At 40.2% G+C, this 27,126-nt stretch overlaps 1 protein-coding gene across 2 annotated transcripts in view; it reads left to right on the top strand.

The window, feature by feature from the left end:
* The window catches only part of TGFBRAP1 (transforming growth factor beta receptor associated protein 1), a 38,487-nt gene extending 20,873 nt beyond the window's left edge, over positions 1 to 17,614 (top strand). For both annotated transcript variants that reach the window (XM_065829531.2, XM_065829532.2), the window contains 7 exons: positions 3,308 to 3,649; positions 4,987 to 5,044; positions 6,928 to 7,071; positions 8,128 to 8,274; positions 9,820 to 9,979; positions 11,540 to 11,973; positions 12,913 to 17,614. In XM_065829531.2, coding sequence (XP_065685603.2) covers positions 3,308 to 3,649; positions 4,987 to 5,044; positions 6,928 to 7,071; positions 8,128 to 8,274; positions 9,820 to 9,979; positions 11,540 to 11,973; positions 12,913 to 13,101 — 1,474 coding nt within the window. In that variant the 3' untranslated portion in view covers positions 13,102 to 17,614. The remainder of the gene's footprint in view (positions 1 to 3,307; positions 3,650 to 4,986; positions 5,045 to 6,927; positions 7,072 to 8,127; positions 8,275 to 9,819; positions 9,980 to 11,539; positions 11,974 to 12,912) is intronic.
* The last annotated feature ends 9,512 nt before the right edge of the window (positions 17,615 to 27,126 follow it).

The following is a 27,126-nucleotide window of genomic DNA, read 5'->3' on the forward strand; positions in this document are numbered from 1 at the left end:
TCAGTGAGCTGTCACGGGGGCTTCTTTTATCTGACAAGTTCTGTTATAAGCAATAACAGAATTCTGATTGTGTTATATAGTTGTGATCTATATAATATATGTTTGATATATTATTGGAGGCTTGCATGCAGTTAGACCAAGCAGGTTATTTGCTGTATTCTAGATGTCTTGCTGAGATGTTGGTAGCTGTCACAGTGAAACCATTCTTCTACAGTGTGTTTGGTTTGCTTTCACTGGTTAAGTGTTGCTTACATCTGACACACCAGATACTAGAACTTTTCTAAAAATAAAATGTTAACTCTTCCCAGTGTTATCTCACCTGGGAAAGGCTATACAGAGACTTATAGCAACAGTCACTCCTGTACTGGTAAGGTTGAAACATTTCTGGTATTTATACCATGAGACATAGGAAATACAACTCAGTGCAAGATGTGCATCTCAAATGTGATTGAAGAATATAAGCTTTTATTACAGCCAGTGGGATCTAGGCAAAGCACCTAAATTGCACAGACTTCTCCTAATCCATTTCCTTCAAATGTGGTGGAAGGAGCCAAAGCAAAAAGGCATCCATAGATCCCAGGAGCCATAAACCTTGAGATAAAAGTGAACCATTCATGCAGGTGGGGTCATTGTTTAGTATTTGGTATTTAATATTTTTCTGAACAAGTTTGTTCTGCATGATACTATGATTTTAAGGGGGCTGCTTGATTGCTGATTATCTTTGCTGTGGGGAGGGCAAAACAGTACAACATGAGTTTGAGTCAGACCTCCTGAGAGAACCACTGGTGATTCACAGTGCAGGGCTTGGGCTTCCCTGAGTTGGAAGCTGATTTTGCTTCCTCCTTTGGAAACAGATGGTCATTAAGGCCAGAGTTCACGAAGTTCAGAAGTGACGCAGCTGTCTACTTCCTCATGTAGGAAAGGTTGGTTGGTAGAACTAAAGGATACAGAAGCTAGAAAATGTTTTAAAACTTATTAGAAGTGTCATCTTAAATATAGCATTTTTAACAACTTCTTCTGTCTCCATGGTCATAGTCTTCATCTCAGCTTAGGCCATCTCCAAATACTTGCCAGCACAGCCAGCATGGATCCAATGTTTATACTTGAATTTCTCCAGATTTATCAAGACTCCTTGCTTCTGCACTAATTTTGAGTAGACTGATGATGTTGTTGAAGTTAAGGGGTAGCTTTTGTTATAAAAGAAATCAGCGAAGAACCTTGGGGTATGGGGAAATCTCTTTAAATGGGGTTAATTTTCTAGTGTAATGCATCTCATGTAATATATTTTTTCTGGTGGTCCACAAGTCTTAAACTTTCACGAGTAGTCTGACTAACCGAGGCTGTAGTTAGATTAGTTCATACTGAAAGCCCAAACGCTCTTTGAACCATCTTTGAACTCATCTTTGAACCACTGACAGAACTTGTTCCTTCTTGGTTATTCTGCCTCTTAAAAAAAAAAACCAACAAACAAGTCCTCATCAACTTGTGAGTTCTATCATAATGTAGATCTAAGAATTTCAAAACCAAATATCCAGTCTGAAAGGAGGGACCAAAAGGAAATTTCAATGGCAGAAATCTAGACATGAACACTTCACTCTCAGTCAGAGGCTGGCCTTTATAGTATAGAGGTGTTTTTTAGGCAGTAGGAGCTCTCTGTGAATGAATCAGAAAAGCTTGCTATTCAAACCTCTTCTCACAGGGAGGCTTTCCACATTCAGTTTCTTCTCTGTTGTGGTCCCCCTTATTGATTGTGCTGCTGTTCCCATGGTTTGCACTCACTAGGTTCTCAAACTGTGTACTTTCTGCTTTTAAATTGGCAGTTGCTGCTGTCTCCCAGAATTTCATTCTTCTGGTATAGATTTTGTAGCCAAAGGACAGTATTTACTGTCTGAAAATTTTTTTAAAGTTTTAAGTATGTGCTGTCGTGGCAGTGCTTCCTACTAGTTCGTATTTCCTGGATGGTTTGGAACTGTTTCTCTGGCAAGAAGTGAACAACTTGGGACATGCCCCACTGTCACAGTTACTTTACAACAGCAGGGAAGGGCTGAGCCTGATGGTGAGGATCTTTCACGCTTTATTACTCGCAGAAATCTGCTGCTTCATCTACTTCTGTTGTTACAACTTGTATCTTTTTGGAGTTCTTTCCAATCAAGGTTGTGAAGGGGAAGTCTTTTTGAGGTTGCTGATCACTGGATAGATAAGAACAATTTTTAAAAAGTTTTATTTGCAACAAAATAGTAGCTAACCAGTGTTTTTCTAGAGAACTTTCCATTCATTTTGATTTTGTTTTTTCAGCAACATTATCATCTGTTCATTTTTAAAGATGAATTCTGAGTAATGAATTTGACAGGGAAATAAAATATAAATCCTGATTTCTTGCTATTCGTCTAAAGCAAGGCCTGGGAGGAGGATTCATTCTAGCTGTGGAACTTGGGCAGTTATTTCCCATGTGTGACAAAAGTTCTCGTTTTATTCTTCTGTCGCAAGATGCACTTTCCAAATGCTTGAGGAATTTCTTCAATCTAGGCTGAAAGGAGATAATTTTGTGTAGGAGATCTATGTTACAACTTGCTCCTGGATAAAGTATAAATGCCCTTCACATGCGAAGTGGAAACACCACCCCGTAGCTGCTGCCATTGATGTACACCCAAGACCTATGCCTATAGAATAGACTCGTGCTTGTTGGCTAGATGGGTGCATGATCAGTATTCACTGTTTGTTTTCAGAACCTCCTTAAGAAGCTGGTTAAAGAAGAATCTGTTGCTTTTCAGGGTTAGGGAAAATGTTTTCATCACCAAAGTACCTGTTCCAATAACTTCAGTTTTCTACAAGAAGTTTCTGTTTTCTGTAGAATTACACTTGCACAGTGTGACTTGCCTGAAAGGGTTCACTGTCTCCATATTTTTTACCTCCATCGGAGGGCTAGCTCCCATAATGTACAGATGAAGTCTACGACAGGCCTAGGAACTGCACTAAGGCTGTTCAGGTGATGTTTGTATATGCCACAGAACAGCTGTGGGATGTCAAAAGCAAAAGGCTGGCCAGTCTCTGAATTCTCAGAGCTCTCAATGTCTAAAGGAGGAAAAGGAATGATAAACAAGTCTGGATAGAAATAGCAAAAACAATTCCAAATTTGTTCTAAGTATATTTTCTCCAGCATAGAAGGCTACAACTTCAGAAACTGACAACCTGTTAGTGTCCTGACTCAAAGCATATGTGTGCACACATTCCCAGTATGTTATTTTTTTGTGCCTATGTATACTTTTTCTTTCTTTTTGCTTCATCTAGTTTGACACTGTAATTGCAGAAGCGGCCAGCTTGATGTCCGGGAGCTGATCTCTCTCTACCCCTTCCTGTTGCCTACTTCCTCTTCATTTATACGGTCTCATCCCCCTCTGCATGAGTACGCGGACCTAAACCAGCTGACCCAAGGGGACCAGGAGAAGATGACAAAATGCAAACGATTCCTCATGAGTTACTTGAACGAAGTCCGCAGCACTGAGGTTGCAAATGGCTACAAGGAAGATATTGACACAGCTTTACTCAAGCTGTACGCGGAGGCAAATCATGAAAGCCTACTAGATCTGCTCGTTTCGGAGAACTTCTGTCTTTTAACAGATAGTGCTGCCTGGCTGGAAAAACACAAAAAGTGAGTGGGTTTTTTGAGTATTGCACCTTTGAGACCAGAGGGAAAGTTGTCTTAAATGCTGTTGGCTTCTAGAGCAACATGTTGAAATCTTCCTAGTTTCTGTGCTTTCAGGTCAAAAAAACAATTTAGCCTGACTTGTCAGCATTTAAAAATGTTAGTGAAAAGGTATTAATTGCCCGTTTGAGGTAAAGGAAATGCCTTCTGTCTTATGCTGATAAATATAGAGTTCTCTCTGAAAGTTTCTGTGTCTAACACAAAAATAAGGGGTTGGTACAAATCTGGAAAAAAAGAAAAAAGTCTGATTTGTTTGCCCTTGTGACAATGTGTGAGTCAAATGGATGCAGTAGTAGCACAGGGACAGAATAAAAATATGCCCTAAAGCATGCACTACCTCAGGTAGAAGCTATTCACCAGGTAGTGGCTTTAAAGTTGTGGTTGCTTTAGTCAGGGAAAGAGATCTTACTTTTGAACAGCACACTCTCTGCTCCTGCTGATTGACCAAAAGGAGGTTGCTTATGCAAATGACTTCAAGTTGGAAATGCCAGCAGGTGGAAAATCGACTCTTACTCATTAAGCAGGAAACACTAGATAGTAAATGTGTAAACTACAAACTCCAGTCACAGGTAGTGTCTCTGTCTTGGATTTAATTTTTTTAATCTTTAAACTGTGTTATGTGGTAGCAGCAACTACAATGGTGGCAAAGTCTTTAATTGTGGTTAGATTTAGGGTAATTTCATTTATTTCAGGTGTTTTTGTTAAATCTTCTTGGTAAGTATGGTTTGTGTGCCAAACTCTTACAAATGTGAATGGTAGAATATCATTCCATGAAAACAGCCATTACAGAACTTTACTTTTATTCCAGTACACAAAAAAACCTCTGTAATGGCACTGTACAAAGCTCTTCCTTGTCTGACTTGATTTCGTGCTGCAGTAAAGAAAACATGTTTCTGACACTAAAACAGATTTTTGAGTAAAAGCATCATAAAAATTGAATTTAATGACACCTGATTAATTATTGGAGGAGTATTTATTATTTGGAGCTGTGTGTTAAGTCTATATATAAAGCTCAGAGTGGTGTGGGAATCATCTCTAATTTGACGCACACTTTAACTTGGAGCCTTAGAGACAGGAGAGATGCAGACACGTTTCTAGGACAGAATTTCTCTCTGATTCTGAAAAAGAGCCTACAGACACTTGTTCAAGTGTAGACATGGCCGTGTACATGTCACATAAAAATCCCACTCTCAGCACTTATTTGTTATTCTGTGCTAATCAAACCATAATGAAATTCATTGGAAGATCTAACAATTCTAATATTGTTTTCTCTTTCTTTACAGGTATTTTGCTCTTGGTCTCCTGTATCACTACAATGGTCAGGACGCTGCAGCACTTCAGGTTAGAATAAAGGTTTTAACGTAATCTGTATACCATTCCAAAATACCAGTGTACCTCTGAGGTAAAATCTGAAGTGCTAGTTTACTTGCTTGAAAATTAGTGATGTGTATATATAAGAGAAGCTCATGCTAAGATTTCCTTGAATAAATCAGTGTGCTACATGTGGAAAAACCTGAAGAGCTTACTGAAGATGACAGCTGTTTAGATGCTTGTATGCTATTTTTTAAGCAGAACTGGGCACACCGGAACATATGTTTGTGCTCTAAAAGATAGTCAGAAGCACTAAAATAAACAGATCACTTAAAAACGTGTTTGAGGGACTTCAAGAACATATCCTGTGCTGATTAGTCTATACACGCAGCAAAGCAGTATTTTAATCTCATAGCAGACACTGACAGCAACTGGGTGTTTATTTCCTAATCTGATAATGGACAGTGAACACAGTCTGCAAGATATGAGGGTTTCAGCTGCATTAGTAACCTCTTTGAACACCCCTCTTCTGATGTCACTAGGACCAGCAGTGGTCTGTAGACTATATTGTTATTCCTGTCTGCAAAACTTCCTCTAGAAAAAAATTAATATGTTCTTGATGAATAAATAACATATTTGTCTCAGACCATATCCAGTAACTTAAGTAGTTTGTCTTACTGTGTGGCTTTTTGAGTTTGTGAATCACAGTTACACTGTTGAATGCATTCAAATCAGTTATGTAAGTAGTAATTTCATAGGACAGGATCATAGAAAAAACTCATCTAAACACCTTTTAAACACCTCCAGGGATGGTGACTCCACCTCTTCATGGGCAGCCTGTTCCAATGCCTGACAACCTTTTCCATGAGGAGTTTTTTTCCAATATCTGATCTAAACCTCCCCTAGCGCAACTTGAGACCATTTCCTCTCATCCTGTCACTTGCTGCTTGGGAGAAGAGACCAACCCCATCCATGCTACAACCTCTGTTTGGGTGCTTGCAGTAAGCGATAAGGTCTCCCCTCAGCCTCTTTTTCTCCAGGCTATACAGCCCCAGTTCCCTCAGCTGTTCCTCGTCAGACTTGTGCTCCAGACTCCTCACCAGCTTTGTTGCCCTTCTCTGAACTCTCTCTAGTACCTCAGTGTCTTTCTTATGATGAGGGGCACAAAATTGAACACAGGATTCAAGGTGGGACCTCACCAGTGCCAATCACTGCTCTAGTCCTGCTGGCCACACTATTCCTGTTACAAGCCAGGATGCTGTTGTCCTTTTTGGCCACCTGGGCACACTGCTGGCTTGTGTTCAGCCGGCTGTCAATCAACACCCCCAGCAGAAAACCAGCAAGGACCACAAAACCATTATGTACCTGTTTGTTTCAAGGAACAAGGTTTATTGCTAAACTGGTCTGTTAGATATAGCACCTTTTCATTCCAGTTATAATTTAGATAAAAATAATGTCGCATGGTAATTAAAGTTCTTCAGTCAAAATTAAATAAGCAAACATCAGGTTTTATTCTGAATTTTTTATATTGCTTGCTTTTAATTTTGCACACGCAGAACACATGAAAATTATACCATGCATTGGAGAAAAGGACTTTCATTAAAAGCTTTCTTTGTGATTACTGTACCTGTTCCTGAAGTATTCAGCCAGTCACTCTCAGAATGTGAGAACCCATGTGAAAAGGGGTCTGAATTAGTTGAATATGGCAAGTGTAAGAAAAGCCTGCAATGGAGAGGAGGCATGAATTTAGTGACCTCTAAGGTCCCTTCCAGTTGTTGTTGCTAGGAGCCATTTCTAATTCCACAGGTACCAATGGCTAATACTAAGTGTTGTAGCAGTTCAACATAAATTTTGAGTTGGAGGAGTTAGTACATGTTTTTTAGCACTTTAATCTTTGTGTGTTTTTGTTGCAGTTATGGGTGAAAATAGTTGATGGAGACATTCAAGATTCGACACGATCAGATCTCTATGAATATATAGTAGACTTCCTTACGTTCTGCTCAGACCAGGACCTAGTGTGGAAATATTCTCAATGGGTTTTACAAAAAAATGAAGAGGTTTGTGATTTGATATACTTTTCCCACAACATCATAAATATGAAATACTTCCTGTAATGGTGTTCAGGTGTTCATTAACATTGTTCCATCTTGATAGCTAACTGTACCATTTTTACAGAATGTTTTTGTTCCAGTTAAATAGTGATCATCAGAAGAAAACTTCGAGTTTTCTGAATTCTTCTAAGTACCTCTGTTAAAAAGTGCTGGTGATAATTGTTTCTTTTCCTTCTGAAAACAAAGTTTGGGTCATTCTGTACAATGAAAGATACAGCATGTTTTCTGTTTTTCTTGTTATTAAGCAAGAGAATTTTCAGATCATAAAAGAAAAAAAAATTGCCTGACATGTTAACTGTTGCTGCTGTCTCTTTTTTGAAAGGATTCCAGTAATGGGTGATACCTGTGTACACTAGGATGTGGAATAAATAGCCTTCATTCAAGATGAAATCTCACTGCTATGAGATTTAACTTAATCCACCGAAATTTAAAAAAAACAATTTTGTAACATCCATCAGTGTGATGTGCTGTTAAACAGGACACTTTACACTGTATCAAACAGTCTGTGCTATTGGAGCTTGTCAATGCCTAATTGGTATTCATTTAAAGCTTAGTTATTACATGCAATGACATTTCTATGCTTTTGGTTTGGTTATTTTAGAAGTGTCTTAAATATGATGATATACACAGTGATGAGGCTGTAAACATTCTGGCCTCTAACTTATACTTTCTCACCGCAAAAGAGCTGAAGTCTCTTGTTCTGCCACTATTCAGATCTGTTCAATACTTTTTGTATTACTATTTGCGGAGGCTCTGCCCAACGTGAGGCTTCTAGGCTGGATAACATATAGACTACAAATTGAGGTAATGGAGACAGGAGTGAGTGAGATCATGGTACGCACAGAGTAGTGTAATCTTGGTGGTGTTGAGCAGGGTTTTCTGTTGTTTATTTTGCTGAATAATGTACTAATTAATCTGATAGTGCTATTAGATAAATATTCAAAATTAAAAGGTAATAAAATTATCATCATTGCATTCCTAAATGCAATTAACTCTTTCTAGGTCGGCGTACAGATTTTCACTAAAAGACCTTTGGAAGAACAGGAGAAAAACAACATTAATCCAGACGATATAATCAGTTGCCTTAACAAATATCCTAAAGCACGTGTTAAATATCTAGAACATCTAGTATTGGAAAGAAAAATAGAGGTGAGTGCTACAAATACTAAAAATAGCATAGGATTCAGAATGCAGACTGTGATGGACAACTGAAAAAAGTTGAAGTCTAGAAGAAATAAGCATAATTTGAAGGCCTTCAGATGTACCCTGAGTAGGGAAGGCATGGCTTTAAGATTAAAGTAGAAGATGAGCAGATATCTGCATTATTTATAAGTTTTCAACTCCTGGTTTTTTTTTTTTCAACATCTGCTTATTGTGTACTTTTCTGTTTCACTGATAAGGCTCAAACCTCTCTCTGATAAGATTATAGAAAAATGGTTGAGCAACTGCTAATTCTACTGCAGTGTGGCAGCAATACATTAAAACTGCTAATTTAGCGTTTTACAAGTAGATATGTTTTATTCTGTCCTTCTGGAGAGATTTGAGCAATTAGTGATAGAAATAAACCATGCACCTCTCACTGTAGGATTCCAAATCACTGTAGATGCTGAATGCTCAGAAGATGCGTTCGCAAGTCATAAATGACAGTGTATTCTACCCTTGACCTTTCAAGCACAATACAGAAGCAGCCAAACATTATGGTACTTGGTTACAAAACATTTCAGCGCAGGAGACATTACTTTAACCTGCAAGTAAAGCAAAAAAATTAACACTGAAAGAACTCAGCAGATCTGATGACCAGTTCACCAATTTACATTCTACAAATACACATACTAGATTCGTGGTTTCTCTCTGTCACTATTGCAAATATGTCATGGTGTGTGACAACATGACAGATGAATGTTCTAGTTTCTGATGTCATGAATATTTTCAAGCAAGCTTTTTGAGGTAAACATCGTGCCTTGTAGAATATTTGTAACAAAAATAATTTGTAATTTAATCTATTCTACCTGCTCATAAAGGCTGGGTTATAAATTTACTTGCTCCTTGGAAAGTACTAGGTTATTGTAAATGCTTTAGTGAAAATGTTTCAAGCAGTCAAGTCATCAACTTGTTTTGATGACTATTGGGTAGTGGATAACACAAAAAGCACTGTGCCTTCAGAATTCCTGTCTGCCTCTGGTGGCTTTCTCAAATTCTATTGCAGAAATAGAAAAGGTCAAAGAACATACCTGAATATGAAGAAGAATGAATTAGATAAACATTACTCATTTTACGAGGGAAACAAAAGGAGAAGACACAGTGGAGATCATACTTGTACTCCAAAGGAGGCAGATGAGCTTTACTGTATTGTCTTTCATTAAATGAACTTTTGAAATGAAGTAATTTTTGCACAAGAAAAGCTATTTCTAGATCTTGTTGACTTACGGTGAAATGAGGTTTAGAAATAAGATGTTCCATATTTACATTTCAGAAATAGCCATATTAATGAAAGCAAATCCCATATTATATCTTGTGGAGCTTGTCTGAATAAGATGTCTATCTGCATGAACAAAAGACTTTATGACTAATTGGAATTAAATAGATGTCCTAAAACACATGTCCTTGTAATTATGTAAATATTAATCACTGTTATGGGTGGGAAGAAGGGGTTTTCTTTGTAAACTGAGCTAACATTGTTCTTTTCATCTGTAGAAAGAAAAGTACCATACTCATCTAGCTGTCTTATACTTGGAGGCAATACTTCAGCTAAAATCTATGAGCACAGATAATTGTACGGAAACAACTGAACTGCTGTTTAAACTACGCAGTTTTCTTCAGAAATCTGATCTTTATAGAATTCACTTCATTTTGGGTAAGATGCATGTTGTTTATTATAGATACTCTATGTCAGTTCTAGCAGGAAGCTAAAAAAAAGTCCTCCTAAGGTTAGAAAACTAAAAGATCTGAGGTTTCTTTTACTTGATGGGCTTGCCCATCTGTATTTCTCACAGACACAAGTTAATATAGAAAGCATATCTATTAGTATTGTCTTTGATCTACCGTAGCTCATGAGATACAATGATATGTTTGCCACTGCACCAAAGACAGAATACCATAACTAGTTAGAAAAAATATCTTCATACAATTATCTTCTTAATTTATAGTCAGTTTCTTTTTAATGGTGAGCATGTAACTTGTGACAACCTTTTTGCAAATTGAAGAGTTACAAGTTTATTTGTTAAGCAGTCTGTTTCTCAGAGAACTGAAACGAAGCTTTGAGGAATCTGAGTACCAAGGACATTTTTGTCCATAACCCGTTTTCGTCCCAAAAGCTGGGGTTCATGCTAAACAAAAATATGAGCATCTCTGAGTGAAAACTGCATCTTGCTGTTGGTATAAGGCAAGCAACAGATAAGCTACATTTTTTTCTTGACTGTTTTCTTAATGTACCATGCAGTGAATGAAAAGGAAATGACTTGTCATTGTACTGAAAGGTGTGATATGTTTTTTTGAAATTCAGTGAAAAAATCCAGTGGATGTGGACATAAAAATAGCTGAGTAGCAACTAAAATAATTTACCAATGTTTAATGTCCCCTTGCCTTTCCAGTCAATAAAACATTGTATGATACATAATGTACAAGTATAACACAGTCATTGAAACTCTTGCTCTTTGTCATCTTTTAATTTTTAACCAAATTTTTAAGGACAAGAGTTACAAGATGGATTATTCCCTTTAAATGCATGTACTTCAAAACACAGTATTTCTTACATGACAATTCTGGAGTGAGGTGAGATCAGTGCATGCTTGTGTATTCTTCCTCAGTTACCAAAATATTTTGGGGAGAAAAACAGAGGCCTATGCCAAATCTTTATCGCCTTTACAATAAGTAGAGGATTTTCTACTTTATCTTGAAATGCCAAATGAGCTTGCCATTCCCCCTGCCTGTTGGTGATGCTTTGACTTTAAACTGTCAGATGGGATTAAGGGTTTGTAGTGTCCTTTTCTTAAAGGGAGATACTATTCGATCTTTGTCTTTGATGGACTTTAAACTATTCTGTAATCTTCTATAATATTGAGAGAAGCAGAGGTTAAAAATATTACAGCTTCATCTTACAGTCGATCATGCCTGATAGCAGTGTGTGCAGAAATATGCAAGGCTGACATGCTAGAATGTAAAAGATGTCAGTGACACTTTTTATCACCTGATATTTAGTAATTTATTTTTCCTGTGTTTTGGGTGCTCTCTTGTTAGAGATGTTTCCATGCATCTAGGCGTTGTCATACTTATAAACATCTGTCCTCTTTATAACAGCCAGCACACCTGCAAAATTAGCAGGGGTTGAGTCTTTGGGCTTGTTTGCATTGACTCTGGAAGAGGGAGTAGTTGTCTTCTTCCCTGAGCAAATATTGCCTTGTTTCTCATTTAACAGACAAAATCCAGGGCACAGACCTTCACATGGAAAGTGCAATTTTATATGGAAAACTAGAAGAGCATGAGAAGGCTTTGCATATCCTTGTCCACAAGTTAAAGGACTTCCATGCTGCTGAAGAATACTGTACCTGGAACTCCGAGAACAGAGACGTGCAGTACAGACAGAGGCTTTTCCATCTGCTCCTGTCAGTGTACCTAGACCCGGGCACGTCGGATTGTGCACTGGTCATGCCTGCCGTGGATCTCTTGAATAACCATGCTGCCCAATTCGATGCGGCTCTAGTTTTGCAGCTGGTACCTGACAGCTGGTCAGTGCAGCTCCTCTCCCCATTCCTGGCTGGAGCAGTGAGGCAAAGCATTCATACAAAAAGAATGACTCAGGCTGCACTTGGGTTAGCACAAGCTGAAAACTTAATCTACAAATACGAGAAGGTAGTTGTTGTTTGCTTTGGTTTTTGGGTTTTGTGTTTTTGTATTGTTTTTTTAATAGATGCACTTTGAAGCTTTACAGTTTTTTGATACATAATAACCAGAAGAAGTTTGCAAAATTAGGACAAAGTTGTCTTCCTGTCCTTGGCCATTTTACTCACTGCATTTATTAGTTTTTTGCTGTGACTGCTAGATTCAAACTTAATTTTATGCTTTCTCTGTAAAACAAAAGGGAAGGTGGTGGGCCTTGAAATAGTAATAACTTTGAACTCTGGGCTGAATGAAAGTGAATCTGAGATTTACAGATTAATGAAGTTCTTGCAAAAACTTTAACAAATGTGAGTTAGGGTTTTTTACTAGGATTGAGACCTGTCAGAATTTGCATAAAAGTTTATCCAGCACTTAAGTATTAATTGAAGCTTGTTAGAAGCTTTTGTTAGTGGTAAATTCACTTGTGAAGTTTTCTTCTATTCCTAGCTAGAGCTGTGTTGCTTAAAGCTTCCAACAGATTCTTAATGTTTAGTTCTAATGACAGTATATCCAGTAGAATCTGTCTGGAATAAAAAAGCGTCAGTGCTCAGTTTCCTGTGGAGTTGTCCTGTGACTTTGTTTAGGAAGCTGCATCAGGTTTTCAGTTGCATTACATCTGTGAGCGTTTTTTGGGGTTTTTTTGTTTGTTTTTTTTTGTTTGTTTGTTTGGTTTAATTAAAGAAAAATTAAGAAGAAAAATAAAAATCAGTTCTTAAGAAGAAACATCAAATAGTATGAGTATGAATTTGGAAATTGAATTCAAGTTTAATATTTGAGGCTGTTTTTTCCTACTACCTTTTTTGTTGGCTAGGTTTATCCATTTGGTACAGTTGAAATTATATGCCTCATAATTTTTCTTCCTTTCTTGCTAGATTCATGGTTGATCTTTTTTTTTTTTCCCCTTCTCTTTAGGTTAAACAAAAAGGAAATCCAGTTCTTCTTTCAGACAAAAAGGTTTGTCAAGTGTGCCAAAATCCTTTCTGTGAGCCTGTATTTGTAAGGTACCCAAATGGAGGTGTGGTCCACACACACTGTGCTGCAAACAAACAACTGAATTCAAACGTGACTCATCACTCTTCCAGCTCCAGCAATCAGACTTGAAATGTGTTCTGGTCCCACGGATTCCCGTGACTTATACCCCATTGAAAGTGGGCTGGAGAAAAGAACAAAGTGCAGCTACTTTAGGTATAAATCAAGATGAACAACTGGTCTTCGGGTTAATGGGAAGACTTCCAGTAAATATGAAATATCACCACTCATCTTTTTGATTTCTAATGAATGTAGATAGAAAAGAAAATTCACTACCAGAAATGGAGAGGTGCAAATATAGGCTCTTCTGTATATACTAATAAACAGTAAAAGAAAATGAGCCTTTTCTTCAGAGTAAGGATGAATGTTATGGAGACAAGGTGAAGAGTTGTTTTAAGAAATGTCACTTTGCACTGAATGTGGTGTTGATAAATTTGTAGAGGTGGAGATGGCATCTATTGGAGTTGGAATTCTTGGAACATTACGTGACAAGACTGGCATCATGCAACTTACTATCATGACAAAAATGTGTGTTTGTTGTAATGTTTGCTGCAGCATGTCCTCTTTTGGGCTGGATTCTCTTCCCCAGAATCACACTATTAACTTGGATTTGCTCTACAAATTATTGGCTTTTGATGCACTTTTTTTAACACATTTTGCCCCCTCTGCTGTATAGAATTTACATGTAAGCACTGGTCCGTTAGGTTTCTACTCCTACAGTTACTGTAATAAACTGAGTGGAAACAGCCTCAGTCACACAGCTATGCTTAGAAGGAAAAAAAAGCTTATCTGGTCAGACTGTAGTCACTTTTATATGGGGGAAGAGACCTTAACTTTAATATTGATTTATTTATTAATATGCAAATACACTGTACATACAGTTGAATAAATTGATCTTGTATCATTCTAGAGTTTCTTTGGAGAATAAAGATGTAGCTGATACATAAGTGTACAGGTTATGTACTAAATGTTTGCTATAACTTAGGCAGATTGGAACTCCACAAGAATAGGCTTTAGTACTTGTGGATGACTTTGTGCAATCAAAATCATGTAAAGAAGGTATAATTGTGGAAAAAATCTACAAAGGTGCACTACAGGGGTAATGGATTTGTTGTATTTTACAAAACATTCTGTAAACTGATGTTTTTCAAATAACAGTAAAAACCCTTTACTTAACTTCCCTCCTAAGTATTTGTATCGCTACTTAACCATTTTAAAGTAGTTTAAAGAAGCAGATTCCCACAAGAGAGAGATTCAAAAATGACAACTATAAATAGAAGTGAAGTATTTCCAAGTCAAAGCATTTCTTCTAATTCTGTAAAGCTCTACTAAGTACCAAGCTTACTGACCAGCATGCAATCGAGTTAGAACAACTACTCCTTGTTTCTGTATTTTAAATCGGTGTGGAGACTTTAAGCAGAATGGGATATCTGCATGGTCTGGAGCCTCCACAGCAATCTCCTGTTACAGAAGGCTTGGCCTTCTAAGCACGGTGCTGCCTCCAAGAAGGAGCAACCACACTATGTCCAGGGGAAAAAAAATTATCAATTTCTTTGTCTTTGAACCAAAGACCTTTGGATCTTTCTCTTGCAAGAGTTTAAAATTTAAAAAAGTGTAGCAGTTGTGTTGGGTTTTAAAGATATAAATAAAATCCCCTTAAGAAATTATATAGCTCTTTCTACAACAACATGCGAGTCACATTCAGTGAAAGGCACCTTTGGAAAAGACAAATGTGGTCATTTCTGACTTAATTCTGGCATGAGCAGACTCTCCCATATTGTATTCAGGGTTTTCAGACATTATGCATACAACTGGCAGTGATGACGCAGACAAATTTGTAGTCCCCTGTCCTCAGAACACTTGCTGATAGAGCTCAAAATACTTGCTGATAGAGAGGAAGTGGTTTTACAGAGATGCGATAAGCCTTGTGCATACAGTAGCATGTGATTCATAAGAAATAGTTTATTTTGCTGCAAGCATCCTCAGTGTGCTCATTGCTCATATCTCATAAGGAGGTACTAAAATGACGACCACTCTCCCTGATTAAGACTAATTCTAGCCACTAGGTAGTCATGAACTTAGTCTTGTCAACTAGTGTTGCGATGGAATAGCCATCATATCGTTCCAGACCACGAGAAAGTTCTTAATTGTTATTGCATGAAAAGATATGGTCGTAAAAGATTAAACAATTCTTTATTCACATTCAGTATTTTTTCAGATTTGTACTTTGGCTAAAGGGCAGCAGTAACAATAATTGTACATACAGAACAAATACAGAAATTGGAGTAATGCAGGGGTAGCATATTTGCAATCATAGATGATGAAAAAGGGTGATTAATATTGAAGTTGGGGAATCTAATTTTTCTAACCCCTCAGAAATGTGGAATGGAAAAATATTGACATTCGATTCATACATTGTCGCCTGTTTCTTAGTTAAATCTTACACCAGAGCTCATTTGGATCAATTAATGTGGAAGTCAAATGGTAACAGAAAGAAAGAGCAAAGAGAAAAACAACGTGAGGCCGAGGTAGAGCCAGAGCTCAGCAGGGAGGTGGCAGGTGGAGGATGCTCTTCCTGTATGCGTACACACAGCGCTTGACCAGGTGGGGTGATACTTGAGCAGGGGAGACGACAGCCAATGTCAGAGCCGTGCGTGGTATTCTGCACTTTATCACCAGGAGATTTATGAAGGATCTGCGTTCAGTTTTCCCTAGGTAGGACAACCTTGGGTAGGAGAACTTCACATTGGAGAACAGGAGTTCATTCCACCTTTTATTTTGGCACTGTCAGTTTGCTCATTTTTGGTTTATGTACCTGAAGCCCCGGGAAAGCATTGCCACTGTGCTAAGTTCTGGTGTGGCTGCAGCAACAAGGAGGGAATGAACGATTAATCTGGTTATTAATTGGCAACTGGATATGTGAAGGAGGAGAAACAGGAGAGAGGAATATTTCTTTGGCCATCCTTCTAGTTTGGAAATTAAATGAGTTTTGGGGGTTTAAGCTTAATGCAATCTTCTTCTCTCCAGTTAGGGAATATGATGTCTTAGACCTCCCTGTGGAGAGGAGATTCTGTCAAAATATTTCTTCATCATTTAGCTATCACTAAATCATTTGTGTTTGTAATTCATCTCTCTCACTTTTCTTTTTTTCCTCACTGAGTCTTCTCCAACTTTGTGTGTGTGAAAACCGAAACAATACTGCAGATTTTGGGTTTTAATGTGACAGTGTGTTTGTGATTCAGGACAGAATAAATTAGATTAGTCTCTCACATAGATGCTTTTGCAGATAGTGAGTCACATTTGCTTAACATGTAGCTTCTAATGACAGAAATATTGCAGCTCTGACTTTATTTTTTAGCCATTCTCCGTTACAATCACCGATACAAACAAACAACACTCATTAAACCCTTTTCTGCTCTTTTATATCTTCATACTTCCTCACGTAAAAATTACCTATGATGTGTATACATCATCATATGCTGCTTTTTCGTCCCTCTAAGTCAGAGAAGAAAAATACTAATGAGAAAAAGTTGCCCAGAGTCTGGCACTCTGCTCGAAAGAAGATTAATGGCTGTACATTTACGAGAAAGAATTCAGTTAGTTTCTATGATTTAAAGGGAATAAGATATCACATTGATAATATTACAGGAATACTGATCTCAAAGTCTGGAGAAAATAAGCAATGGGTTTTTGTTACACAGAGCTCACCACAGGTACCTGTGAAGTGACTTTTTCAGGCAGCCCACAGTGTGGTGGTGGCTCAGGTGAGCACAGGAGACGGGGTTACAACAAGAACTTCTCTCTTTGCTCCCCTCCAACCTTTGTTGCCTGATCAGTGTCACTCTTCTGCCACTTAATTGGCATGAGTGTAAATCTTGAGAGGTCTGGGTGGATTCCTGAGCACATCTGTCTTTGTTCAATAAAATGTCACTTTATTAGGTTTTCATATGGTTGATATAATAGTGTCAGGTGTGGAAAGGTGGTGGTAGGGATGGAGTACACATATGTTTTCCGAGACCTTTATAGCATATTCGAAAACACAAGCATTATCCTGATTCTGCTGAATCTCTACAGTAATGTCTGTTCTTTGCAGAACTTCTGTCCTGAATTACATTTAAAAATATTTTATTTTATACAATTGTATCAAGAAGAAACTTTTTGTTTTATTACTCTTCACACTTTGCTGCAGTCTCTATTCAGCATAGCTTGAAGTGTTTTATTAACATCCTGCTGTTTATGATAGACAGCAACTAATACATTTTCATTGTGAGCTCTTCTATTGCCTCTATTTACTAATTAATTTTTCTCTTGCTGTACAACACTTTGGGGCTTATGCCTTGTGAACACTGATAATTAAATGTGCTGCTACTTTTAAAAGAAAAAGAAGAAAATAAATTAATGACATTCTGTAAAGTCTGATTGATTACAAAACTGAAGTTTCCCCTGCAGTCAATTTGTTCAGATGGAAATCTGTACTCTTAATGCTTTCTGACTTTAAGGTTATGTTGGTGAATATCTACAGCATTATGGGGACTGTACAAATGTATAAATACATTGATTTTTAATAAAAAATCTTTTAAGTAGGTTTCTGTCATTCATTCCTAAATTTTTCCTAATATTCCATCTAAACCTCCCCTGGTGCAACTTGAGGCCATTTCCACTTGTCCTGTCACTTATTACTGGGGAGAAGAGACCAACCCCCTCCATGCTACAACCTCCTTTCAGGCAGTTGCAGAGAGCAATAAGGTCTCCCCTCAGCCTCCTTTTCTCCAGGCTAAACAGCCCCAGTTCCCTCAGCTGCTCCTCATCAGACTTGTGCTCCAGACCCCTCACCAGCTTCGTTGCCCTTCTCTGAACTCACTCCAGCACCTCAATGTCTTTCTTGTAGTGAGGGGCCCAAAACTGAACACAGGATTCAAGGTGCAGCCTCACCAGCACTGAGTACAGTGGCACGATCACTGCCCTAGTCCTGCTGGCCACACTATTCCTGTTACAGGCCAGGATGCTGTTGGCCTTTTTGGCCATCCGGGCACACTGCTGGCTCATGTTCAGCTGGCTGTCAATCTACACCCCCAGATCCTTTTCCTCCAGGCAGCTTTCCAGCCACTCTTCCCTGAGCCTGCAGCGCTGCCTGCGGTTGTTGTGACCCAAGTGCAGGACCCGGCACTTGTCTTGTTAAACCTCATACAATTGGCCACAACCCAATGATCCAGCTGGTCCAGATCCCTCTGTAAAGCCTTCCTACCCTCTGGCAGATCAACACTCCCACCCAGTTTGGTGTCATCTGCAAACTTATTGAGGGTGCACTCAATCCCCTCATCCAAATAATTGATGAAGAGATTAAACAGAACTGGCCCCAATACCGAGCCCTGGGGAGCACCACTTGTGACTGCAAACTGGATTTGGTTCCATTAACCACAACTCTTTGGGCCCGGCCATCCAGCCAGTTCTTACCCAGTGAAGAAAACGGCCATACAAGCCTTTGGCTCTTTGCGTGGGCTGTTTCATCATCAGGATATGCTGCTTGTTTCATGTTTGCACACACAGTATTTTCACCTGTCTTTTTGTTGCTGCAATTTTAGCCAAAAATAAAAGAAATAGTACTGTAAAGACTGCAGAGCAGAAGCCATTCAGTCAACCTGGGTTTAGTTGCAAGTTTGGCTTTCACAGTATTGCAACTGTTGTGGTTTTATTTGATGTCTCAAAGCCAAATAACAAATGTGAACGTGCTGATTCTTCAGTTTGGTTTGTGCATTAAAAACTCATGGGGTGGTCAGAAAGAAAGATGCAGAAACAAAGTTTGTGCAGTTAGGTTAGTTCTTCCCTGGTTTTCTCCTACTTCTCTGAAACCAGTGCTTAGACAGTTGAGTGGCTCTCATCAGGAGCATAGTCTGTATTATTTTTCCTCATTCAGGCAGTTCGGGGAGAATCCTGGGTATCTTATACCTGAGCTCAGCTCAAACCTCCTGAAGTATCTTGGTGCTCAGGCAGTAGAAGACAGGCTAAGCCCTCAGCCAGGCAGTGCAGGTGCCAATAACACTGCGGGCATCTACTGGGCGCTGAAGGCAGGTTGGGCACTGTGTAGCTGGGGAGCTGGAAGGGGTAAAAATCCAACAGTGCTAACTGCAGTGAAGGGCTCTTGTTTTGAAGTTCAGGTCTACAATCACCTGGCAAAGTTTCTACAGCCCTATCAGGTCAAGTTTGTTCCTTTAGCTGAAGCAAAGGCTGCAGGAACATCGGTAGATGCACAGGACACTCCTACAATAGGGTGTTCGCGATGCAAAGGTTGGCCTGCAGCATTATGTTGAAAGGGATGAAAAACTTTACCGCAACAAGTATCTCTTCATTAGCTCAGCCAGCAGGAAATACACCCTGGTCTGCATTTCCCCAACCATCCATCCAGTCAGTGGAGAGAAAGGCAACACAGAAAAACATAAAAAAAAAGCAGTTGTGGCTTTGGCATGGTGGGAGTTCAGCTAATTTTGCCCTCTAGACAGTGGTCAGACAATGGTCCACGCTAATCATGCAGATGGCAACTTCTTCCAAGACAAATAATCAATAGAGCATGGCTGAATTTTGGCAGAAACGAGCACAAATAGTCCAGTTCAGTGCAACAACTGTAGCTGCGGGACAACATAGGGTCAAAGAGGCCAGGGCTGCCAACAGAAAACTGATAGCTGAACACACAGCAGGTTTTCAGTAGGTAATAAGGCTGATAACAATTGTGCCTAAAAATCCAATAGCAATCACGAACAACACTACCATTGCCTATAATTGCCAGTAACCCCCTGAAGATACTGCCTTTGTCAACGCAGCACTTGCATTGAGTGGGACCCGACCACCCTGATGCGTGTTAAAATCCGCAAAAAATTTAGGCTGTCTGGGTTCTCCGGAGACTGTGTTGTCCAAGCCCAACTCAAAACAGGGTCAGCCTGTGTCAGGCTGGTTGTGTTGTTTTAAACGAGTACTGACAAGCTTGAAACCAGATTGGGAAGGGTCCAAATGTCTCCTGATCAGCTCTTTGCCAGAGTGATGTATTGCTTAAGCACCCACAAGACCCTGTGGTGGGTAAGTGGCTAAAAGGTACGTTGTCTTGGAGGACTTGTTTGAGTTTCTTTTTTTCAGATATTACAGAACAACTGATTGAACAGGGAATTTCTGTAAAATAACAAGCTACTGATGACAGATTCAAGAATGTCTTCTTGGCACTTCTCTGACCTGGAGAAATATATTCAGATAAAATGCAAGTTCTTTATATCTGTTTGAAAGCCACAAACTGTAACATAAAAGGTTACTCTGCGGTGTCATACCAGAAAGCTGCCGGAGTTTGACAGAAGTATGTTTTAGGTATTTTTTGTACTTGAATCACAAGCAGTTGAAGATGGGGAGGGAGGAGCACAGGATGGATTTGTATCTGCCTCTTAAAAAAATGTTATGCACTGGGGATTTATATTTGCAAAAAGGAAAGAAGGTTTTCATATCTGTACGTATTTAATCCATCTTCAGGTTTTAACTTGTCATATCTTATTTCAAAGCACCTCTGCAGCCTGTTGTGACACACTTGCTTGTTAAGCAGAAGGTTTAGTGTTCCTCCTTCTAAAGCTTCCTGAAAGCTCATGCTCTGGATAGCAGCCACTCAGTACATCACCCCTAGATACTCCAGTGATCATGTCAGGAGTAGAAATATTTCTGTCAGCAGTTGCTCATTCTGTAATGCTGAATGGCCATAGAAATATGATGGTCAAAACTAAAAACTGCAAACTGAAGGAATCTCAGTGCTGGAGGAGGGAGGAATTCTCTTGTTAAGCTGGAATTAGTTATTGATACATTGACATCCTATGCTTTGGGTTTTCCCACCTGCTTGATACCAAGTCTCTTACAAATGTGCATGGTGTTTTGTACAGATAACCACGTGTGCTGACAACTTGCCTCCCTGTGTGAGGAGAAGGGAGTTTCTTGATTGAAGCCATGGCATGGCAGGATGCAAAGGAAGCCAAAAAGACCTTCCAGGGCCTTTTTTCAAAGTGAGTACTCTCCAAAGTACCAAGAGGGTTCTGAATGCAAAAACTGGGCTTTGGGAAATCATGAGCTAGAACAATTTCAAAATGGAAAAAAGCTCATGAGTTGGGTAGGGAGGATGATTTTTGCAAGCAAATTCCACACCATGTTGGGTCTTGCCAGATCAGGTTTTAACTTCATGTTAGGCTTCAGAACAGACTTTGGTGACTTCCTAAATTGCAAAGCCCCCTCCACCCAGCCCCTTCTTTCTCCCTTGGGGATAAACCCTGCTGCTCAAGCTCTCATAGGAGCATAGAACAGTTTGAGTTGGAAGGGACCTTCAAAGACCATCTAGTCCAAACCCCCCGCAATGAGCAGGGACATCTTCAACTAGATCAGGTTGCTCAGAGCCCCGTCCAGCCTGGCCTGGAATGTCTCCAGGGATGGGGCATCTCCCACCTCTCTGGGGAACCTGGGCCAGTGTTTCACCACCCTCACTGTAAAAATATCTTCCTTATGTCTGGCCTGAGTTTCTCCTCCTTTAGTTTAAAACCATTGCCCATGTCCTATCACAACAGGCCCTGCTAAAAAGTCTGTCCCCATCTTTCTTACAGGCCGCTTTTAAGTACTGAAAGGCCGCAACAAGGTCTCCCTGGAGCCTTCTCTTCTCCAGGCTGAACAACCCCAACTCTCTCAGCCTGTCCTCACAGCAGAGCTGTTCCAGCCCTCTGATCATTTTTGTGGCCTCCTCTGGACTGTCTCCAACAGGTCCAGGTCATTCATGTAGTCCAGCTCTCAGTGGCTGCCAGACTCCGCTGTGCCCACAGGTTCCCATCGGTCCCTGGCCCCTTCCTCACTTGCTTCTCTTGCTTGGCTGCACCTGGTTCTCTGGGCATCATCTCTGGCTGAAGGGCTGCATGGCTCTCGGGACGATGCAGGCTCTGCCCTGCCCATAGGGGCTCCCTCTGTCTAGGTTTGAGTACTTTCCCCTCCGGAGTTGTATCAAAACTTTGAGTGCTGTGATATTAAGCTGTAGTAAAATGCTATAAAATAAAATTAAAGTAAAACTAGATTGAGATTCCTGACTTTATTGAAGAGTGTTGAATTAAATAAAGAGCAAAGCTGTGCTCTAACACAGGAATTCAAGGTATCTTAATTTGGCAGCAATATTTTTTCTTCTGTGTTGAAACATTTCTATACACTCACTACTTTAATGAACTCTCTATGGTGAAATGTCATCTTTAGTGGTTTGACTAGGAAAACAGTGGTTAACAAATCAACTTACTGTTTTAATACTGAAAGGAGTCTGAAGGCTTTCGTAAGCAGTCCTGCCAAATTCTGTCCAGCTCTGTCTGCAGAAGTCTGAGGAAGCCAAGGGGCAGCCTGCCTGTATGTGGACTTGCATCATACAATAAATAGCAAGTACTGATTTCATGCAAAATAAAAGTTTTAGACAAGATCTCCTGAATAAAAAATTGTCAGTCCTGAAGCCATGAATCTGAAAGACATCCTCATCTTCTGAACTGAAGCAAATGGAGTTGAACCTGCCATAAGTTTTGTTTCATTTTACTCTCTAGTAGCAAGATTTGGGCTAAGAGGGATGGGGTGAGGACTGCCAGTGCTTAATTACTGGACACTTTTTACAGGAATAATATTTGTGAGATACCTTCAACTTCATTTTCATTCTTCCTTGTCTCCAAAACCCCAAACCAATGACCTCTCCCCACCAGAGCATGATGGGTATTTGGTAAATGTGCCGGGAACTAGGCTGTTCCTCATTTTTCATGGCCAGGCCTTTCTGGATGTAGCCTGAAACCCTGGCCATGGGGTGACAGAGTAGGCAGTAACATTTGGCAACAGAGGTGACAAATAATACATCTGAACTTTCTTTCATGACATCAGCATAACATCAAAATGCAAAAGCTAGCCAGCCCGTTTGGGTGGTTCTCATCATTGCATGGCATTTTCCTAAAGAAGAAAACCCCTCTTTTTAGCCTAATATTTTGAGCCTGAAGTTCATGCCGGTTTCAGGCAAAAAATTCTGTGTGCTGTGGGTTTTTCAGCCCATCTGGGCTGACCTCTATCTCTGGTGGAGGTAAGCTGAGGGAGGTGAGGACAAGCTAAATGCTCTACATATTTTTCCATCATGTTATCACATCTTATTGAGATACTTCAGTTCTGGTATAACATGGCGCCTAAGTGTTGTCTGCTCCCTGCAATGTGGGGTCAGATCCACCACAGAAAATGTATAAATTGTCTTTTTCACATTGTTCCAGAAACGGAAATCATTAAAAAATCCCAGCAACTTGGATATGCTAATTTTGTGCATCATCACCTGCCATTGCTTTACACAACTGTTCTGCTGTTGGAGCTCTAGGAATGCTCTGACATACAAAAAGCTTTTTTTCCTGTTCTTTGTAATATTTGAGGGGTAGGAAACTGTAACTGAGGTAGAAGAGGAACTCCTTTCTCCTTGAATACTGCCATGGTCTACCAATGAAGTGATGGTTGTGGTGCTAAAACTGTCCTCCATTGACTGTACTTTCCAACAGGTGATATAACCAGGCTGGAGTGAAAGCAGGTGGCATCAGGACAAGGGCAAGTCCTCACCAGTATAACCTTGCCCACTGCAGGTCCCCGGTGCTTTGCAGAGAGAGAACCAACTCCAGCACAAGAGGCAGGCATGTAAATCAGGGTCAACCCACCTTGAATCCTGTGTTTAGTGTTGGGGTCCTCACCATAAGAAAGACATTGAGGTACTAGAGAGAGTGCAGAGGAGGGTGATGAAGCTGATGAGGGGTCTGGAGCACAAGTCTGATGAGGAGTGGCTGAGGGAACTGGGGCTGTTCAGCCTGGAGAAAAGGAGGCTGAGGGGAGACCTTACCACACTCTGCAGCCACCTGAAAAGAGGTTGTAGCATGGAGGGGGTTGGTCTCTTTTTCCCAGTAGCAAGTGATAGGACAAGAGAAAATGACCTCAAGTTGTGCCAGGAGAGGTTTAGATTGGATATTAGCAAAAAATTCTTCACGGAGAAGGTTGTCAGGTATGGGAACAGGCTGCCCAGGGAAGTGGTTGAGTCACCAGCCCTGGAGGTGTTTAAAAGGTATTTAGACGAGGTTCTTAGGTACATGGTTTAGTGCTAGAGTGAGGTTGTGGTTGGACTCAATGATCCTGACGGTCTCTTCCAACCGGAATGATTCTATGATTCTACGTGTCCTCAGCTGTGAAGCAAAATGAGCTGTTTGCAAGGCTGTCCTTCACTTGGCCTTTTCCTGTGGAGGTTTTCTTTCAGCCAAGTCCAACAGCTGGTGTGAGGAACCCAAGGAAAGACCCATACAACAAATCTGCTGTTCTTAAAACACACTGACAGAAGAGATGCACCAAAGACCAGCACAAACTTTAGAGTCCCATGCGCCCTGCAGCTGAACAATAACAATGGTATTAAAAAAGAAAATTGACTGGCAGCATCCAGCCTACTTGGTGATGCCCCCAGCCAATAGCTCTTGCACTTGAGCTGTTTGCTCTGTTGAATTACCCAGCCTGACCTCAGAAACAACGTACTTCCCCTTGTTCTAATGGTACCGGTAAAGGTCATGAAACAGATCCACACAATCCGAAAAAGACTGACAGCTTTATCTTTTGTGGCATGAAGAGGTATGTACCACATGGAGGCAATGGTTATTCAGGTCCATGCTTTTAACTCTATGTGCTTTGTTACCAGAAAATTTTGAAATATGTGTATGTGCCTTCCAAAAAATGGGTACATTTTTCTTCTAATGTAATCACGGAGTTCAAAGTTCCAGCCTCAGCTAGCGCAGGAAAGAGCACTAATACTGTGGAGTTATGCCACAAAGAAGACCCTCTTTTTCCTCCCTTCTCCTCACCCTTGTTCACCTTTGGGACATTCCTATTACATTTGCTGTCTTCCATTACAGTATTTTTAAGTGTGTGGTCTGTATAAATGGAAGCTCCATTTCTGCACAACTATCACATAAAGCTGATTATTTCACCCTTTCTGAAATTATGCACACTGTGTCAATATGGTATGTATTGTTTCACACCTTAAACAGTGTTTTAAAAAATCTCGCACTACACTCTCCCATTAACAACACTTTAGAAACACTGAAAATAACCCACACCCACAGAAAATATCAGGGATCTCATCCAAGTGGCCTGAGCTCACAAACCTGAGTTTAAAAACAAACTCATCCTTGAATAATTCCAGTGGTTTAAGAATTTATTATTTAAGGTTCAGCACAATTCAGACTGGATTTTAGAGAGAATACATGAGAAAAGCTACAACATAGCAAGAGGCCCTGGAATGTCTGTGCCTGGTCAGTGCACACACAATCAGAAACGCAGTGAGAGGGAGAAACACTCCGAAGGAAAACTGAGGAAGGACTCAGCACAATGTGTCATAGCAGATAAATTACAGACACGGCATAAAAAATCCAGAGATAAGGTTGGACGGGGCTGACAGGATAGGGAAAAAAACAAAAGCCAAGGTGAAGAAAAAGGAAAGGCAGAGGAAAAATCAGCTCTCAGCTCTTAGGATCACCTTTCCAGCTGGAGACACCCACACATGGCCCTGGAGCTTTGAGAATGTTGTCCCTGAGAGTTAAGTGACATCTCTGTCCTGCTGCTCTCCTCCTTGCCTCCCCTCCTCCATTTGGCTCATCCCGCCTGCAAGTCGTACACTGTATTCTCAAATGCAGCAGTCCCTTTTTACCCTGACCTCTCTGTGCTGCTTGCTGGAAAGGGCCAGGGACTCTACCTAACTCCAGACATTTCTTCATACAGCCACAGTAGCACTGTCTTGGTGATACATCAAAGTTTTACCAGGTGAATTCATTAGAAAGGTGACTTGTTTGCAGCTCCAAATACATACAAAAAGGACAATAACAAGCCTACTTAATGATGATGAAACAGACTTAATGCCATTTAATTACTGCACCTGTACCAAAAGGCAGAAGGAAAAATATAATTAAACTCCAGAATTAGAAAGAGGGGGGGAAAGAGGCTAATAATAACTAATTCACCAATAAACATAAAGGTTATAAGTGGAATCCCCAGAATTTCAAAGTCAAAATAAATTTGTAAAAGTGGAAAGGTTAGAGGCAGAAAAAATAATAATCAGGCAGCAAAAGGTAAATAATCCATTAATCATGCACATCTGCTGAAGTGACTGAGTGAGCAGGATGTTCATCTGGCGGCAGAGCAGTGCGGGGGATACCCGGGAGCAGCCGGCACAGCCAGCCCTGCCCCACGGGTGCTGGGCAGCACCTTCACCTGCAGCAGCCTGGTCCATCACCCGCTGCCAGAAAGGACCACTGAAATAGAGTGGTTAGACACAATTCCTATCAGAAACGCTGTGTTTGAAAGGAGGTTGTAGCATGGAGGGGGTTGGTGTCTTCTCCCAAGTAGCAAGAGGAAATGGCCTCAAGTTGCACCAGGGAAGGTTTAGATTGGATAATAGGAAGAATTTCTTCCCTGAAAGGGTTGTCAGGCATTGGAACAGGCTGCCCATGGCAGTGATGGAGTCACCATCCCTGGAAATGTTTAAAAGGTGTTTAGACGAGGTTCTTAGGGACATGGTTTAGTGCTAGTGTTAGGTTAATGGTTGGACTCCAAGATCTTAAGGGTCTCTTCCATCCATAACTATTCTAATTCTATTCTATGATTCTAAGCGTATGATAACACACAAAGCTCAGCAGGTTACAGCTAGGCAGAAGCCTGTGGAAAACCAAGCACAACTGCAATGGTGAAAACTCTGTAGGCAAAGGGTGTTAGCCAGCCTTGTAAGCGCTTGACACAGCTGCCTCACTTCATTGCTGACCCTTTTCAGTTTCCTTCTTGCAAAAACAATTGGCAGGGCCCTGACATGCATGAAAAATAAGGATATTGTCTTCATGTTAAGGTAAGCAGTTTAGGCCAGCTTCCTGCATTTACTTTGAACAAGTTTATTTTTCATGTCTATACAGATGACTAATGACCAAAATGCTTTTAGTCCTTCAGAATGTTGCTGAGCCTTGGCCTGCTGTGAGTGTGCAGTTTTAGCCAGTGTATCATCCTGAGAGATGGGGGCTCACCATGTGCAAG

Source organism: Patagioenas fasciata, chromosome 1 (assembly GCF_037038585.1).
Source record: "Patagioenas fasciata isolate bPatFas1 chromosome 1, bPatFas1.hap1, whole genome shotgun sequence".
NCBI lineage: Eukaryota > Metazoa > Chordata > Aves > Columbiformes > Columbidae > Patagioenas > Patagioenas fasciata.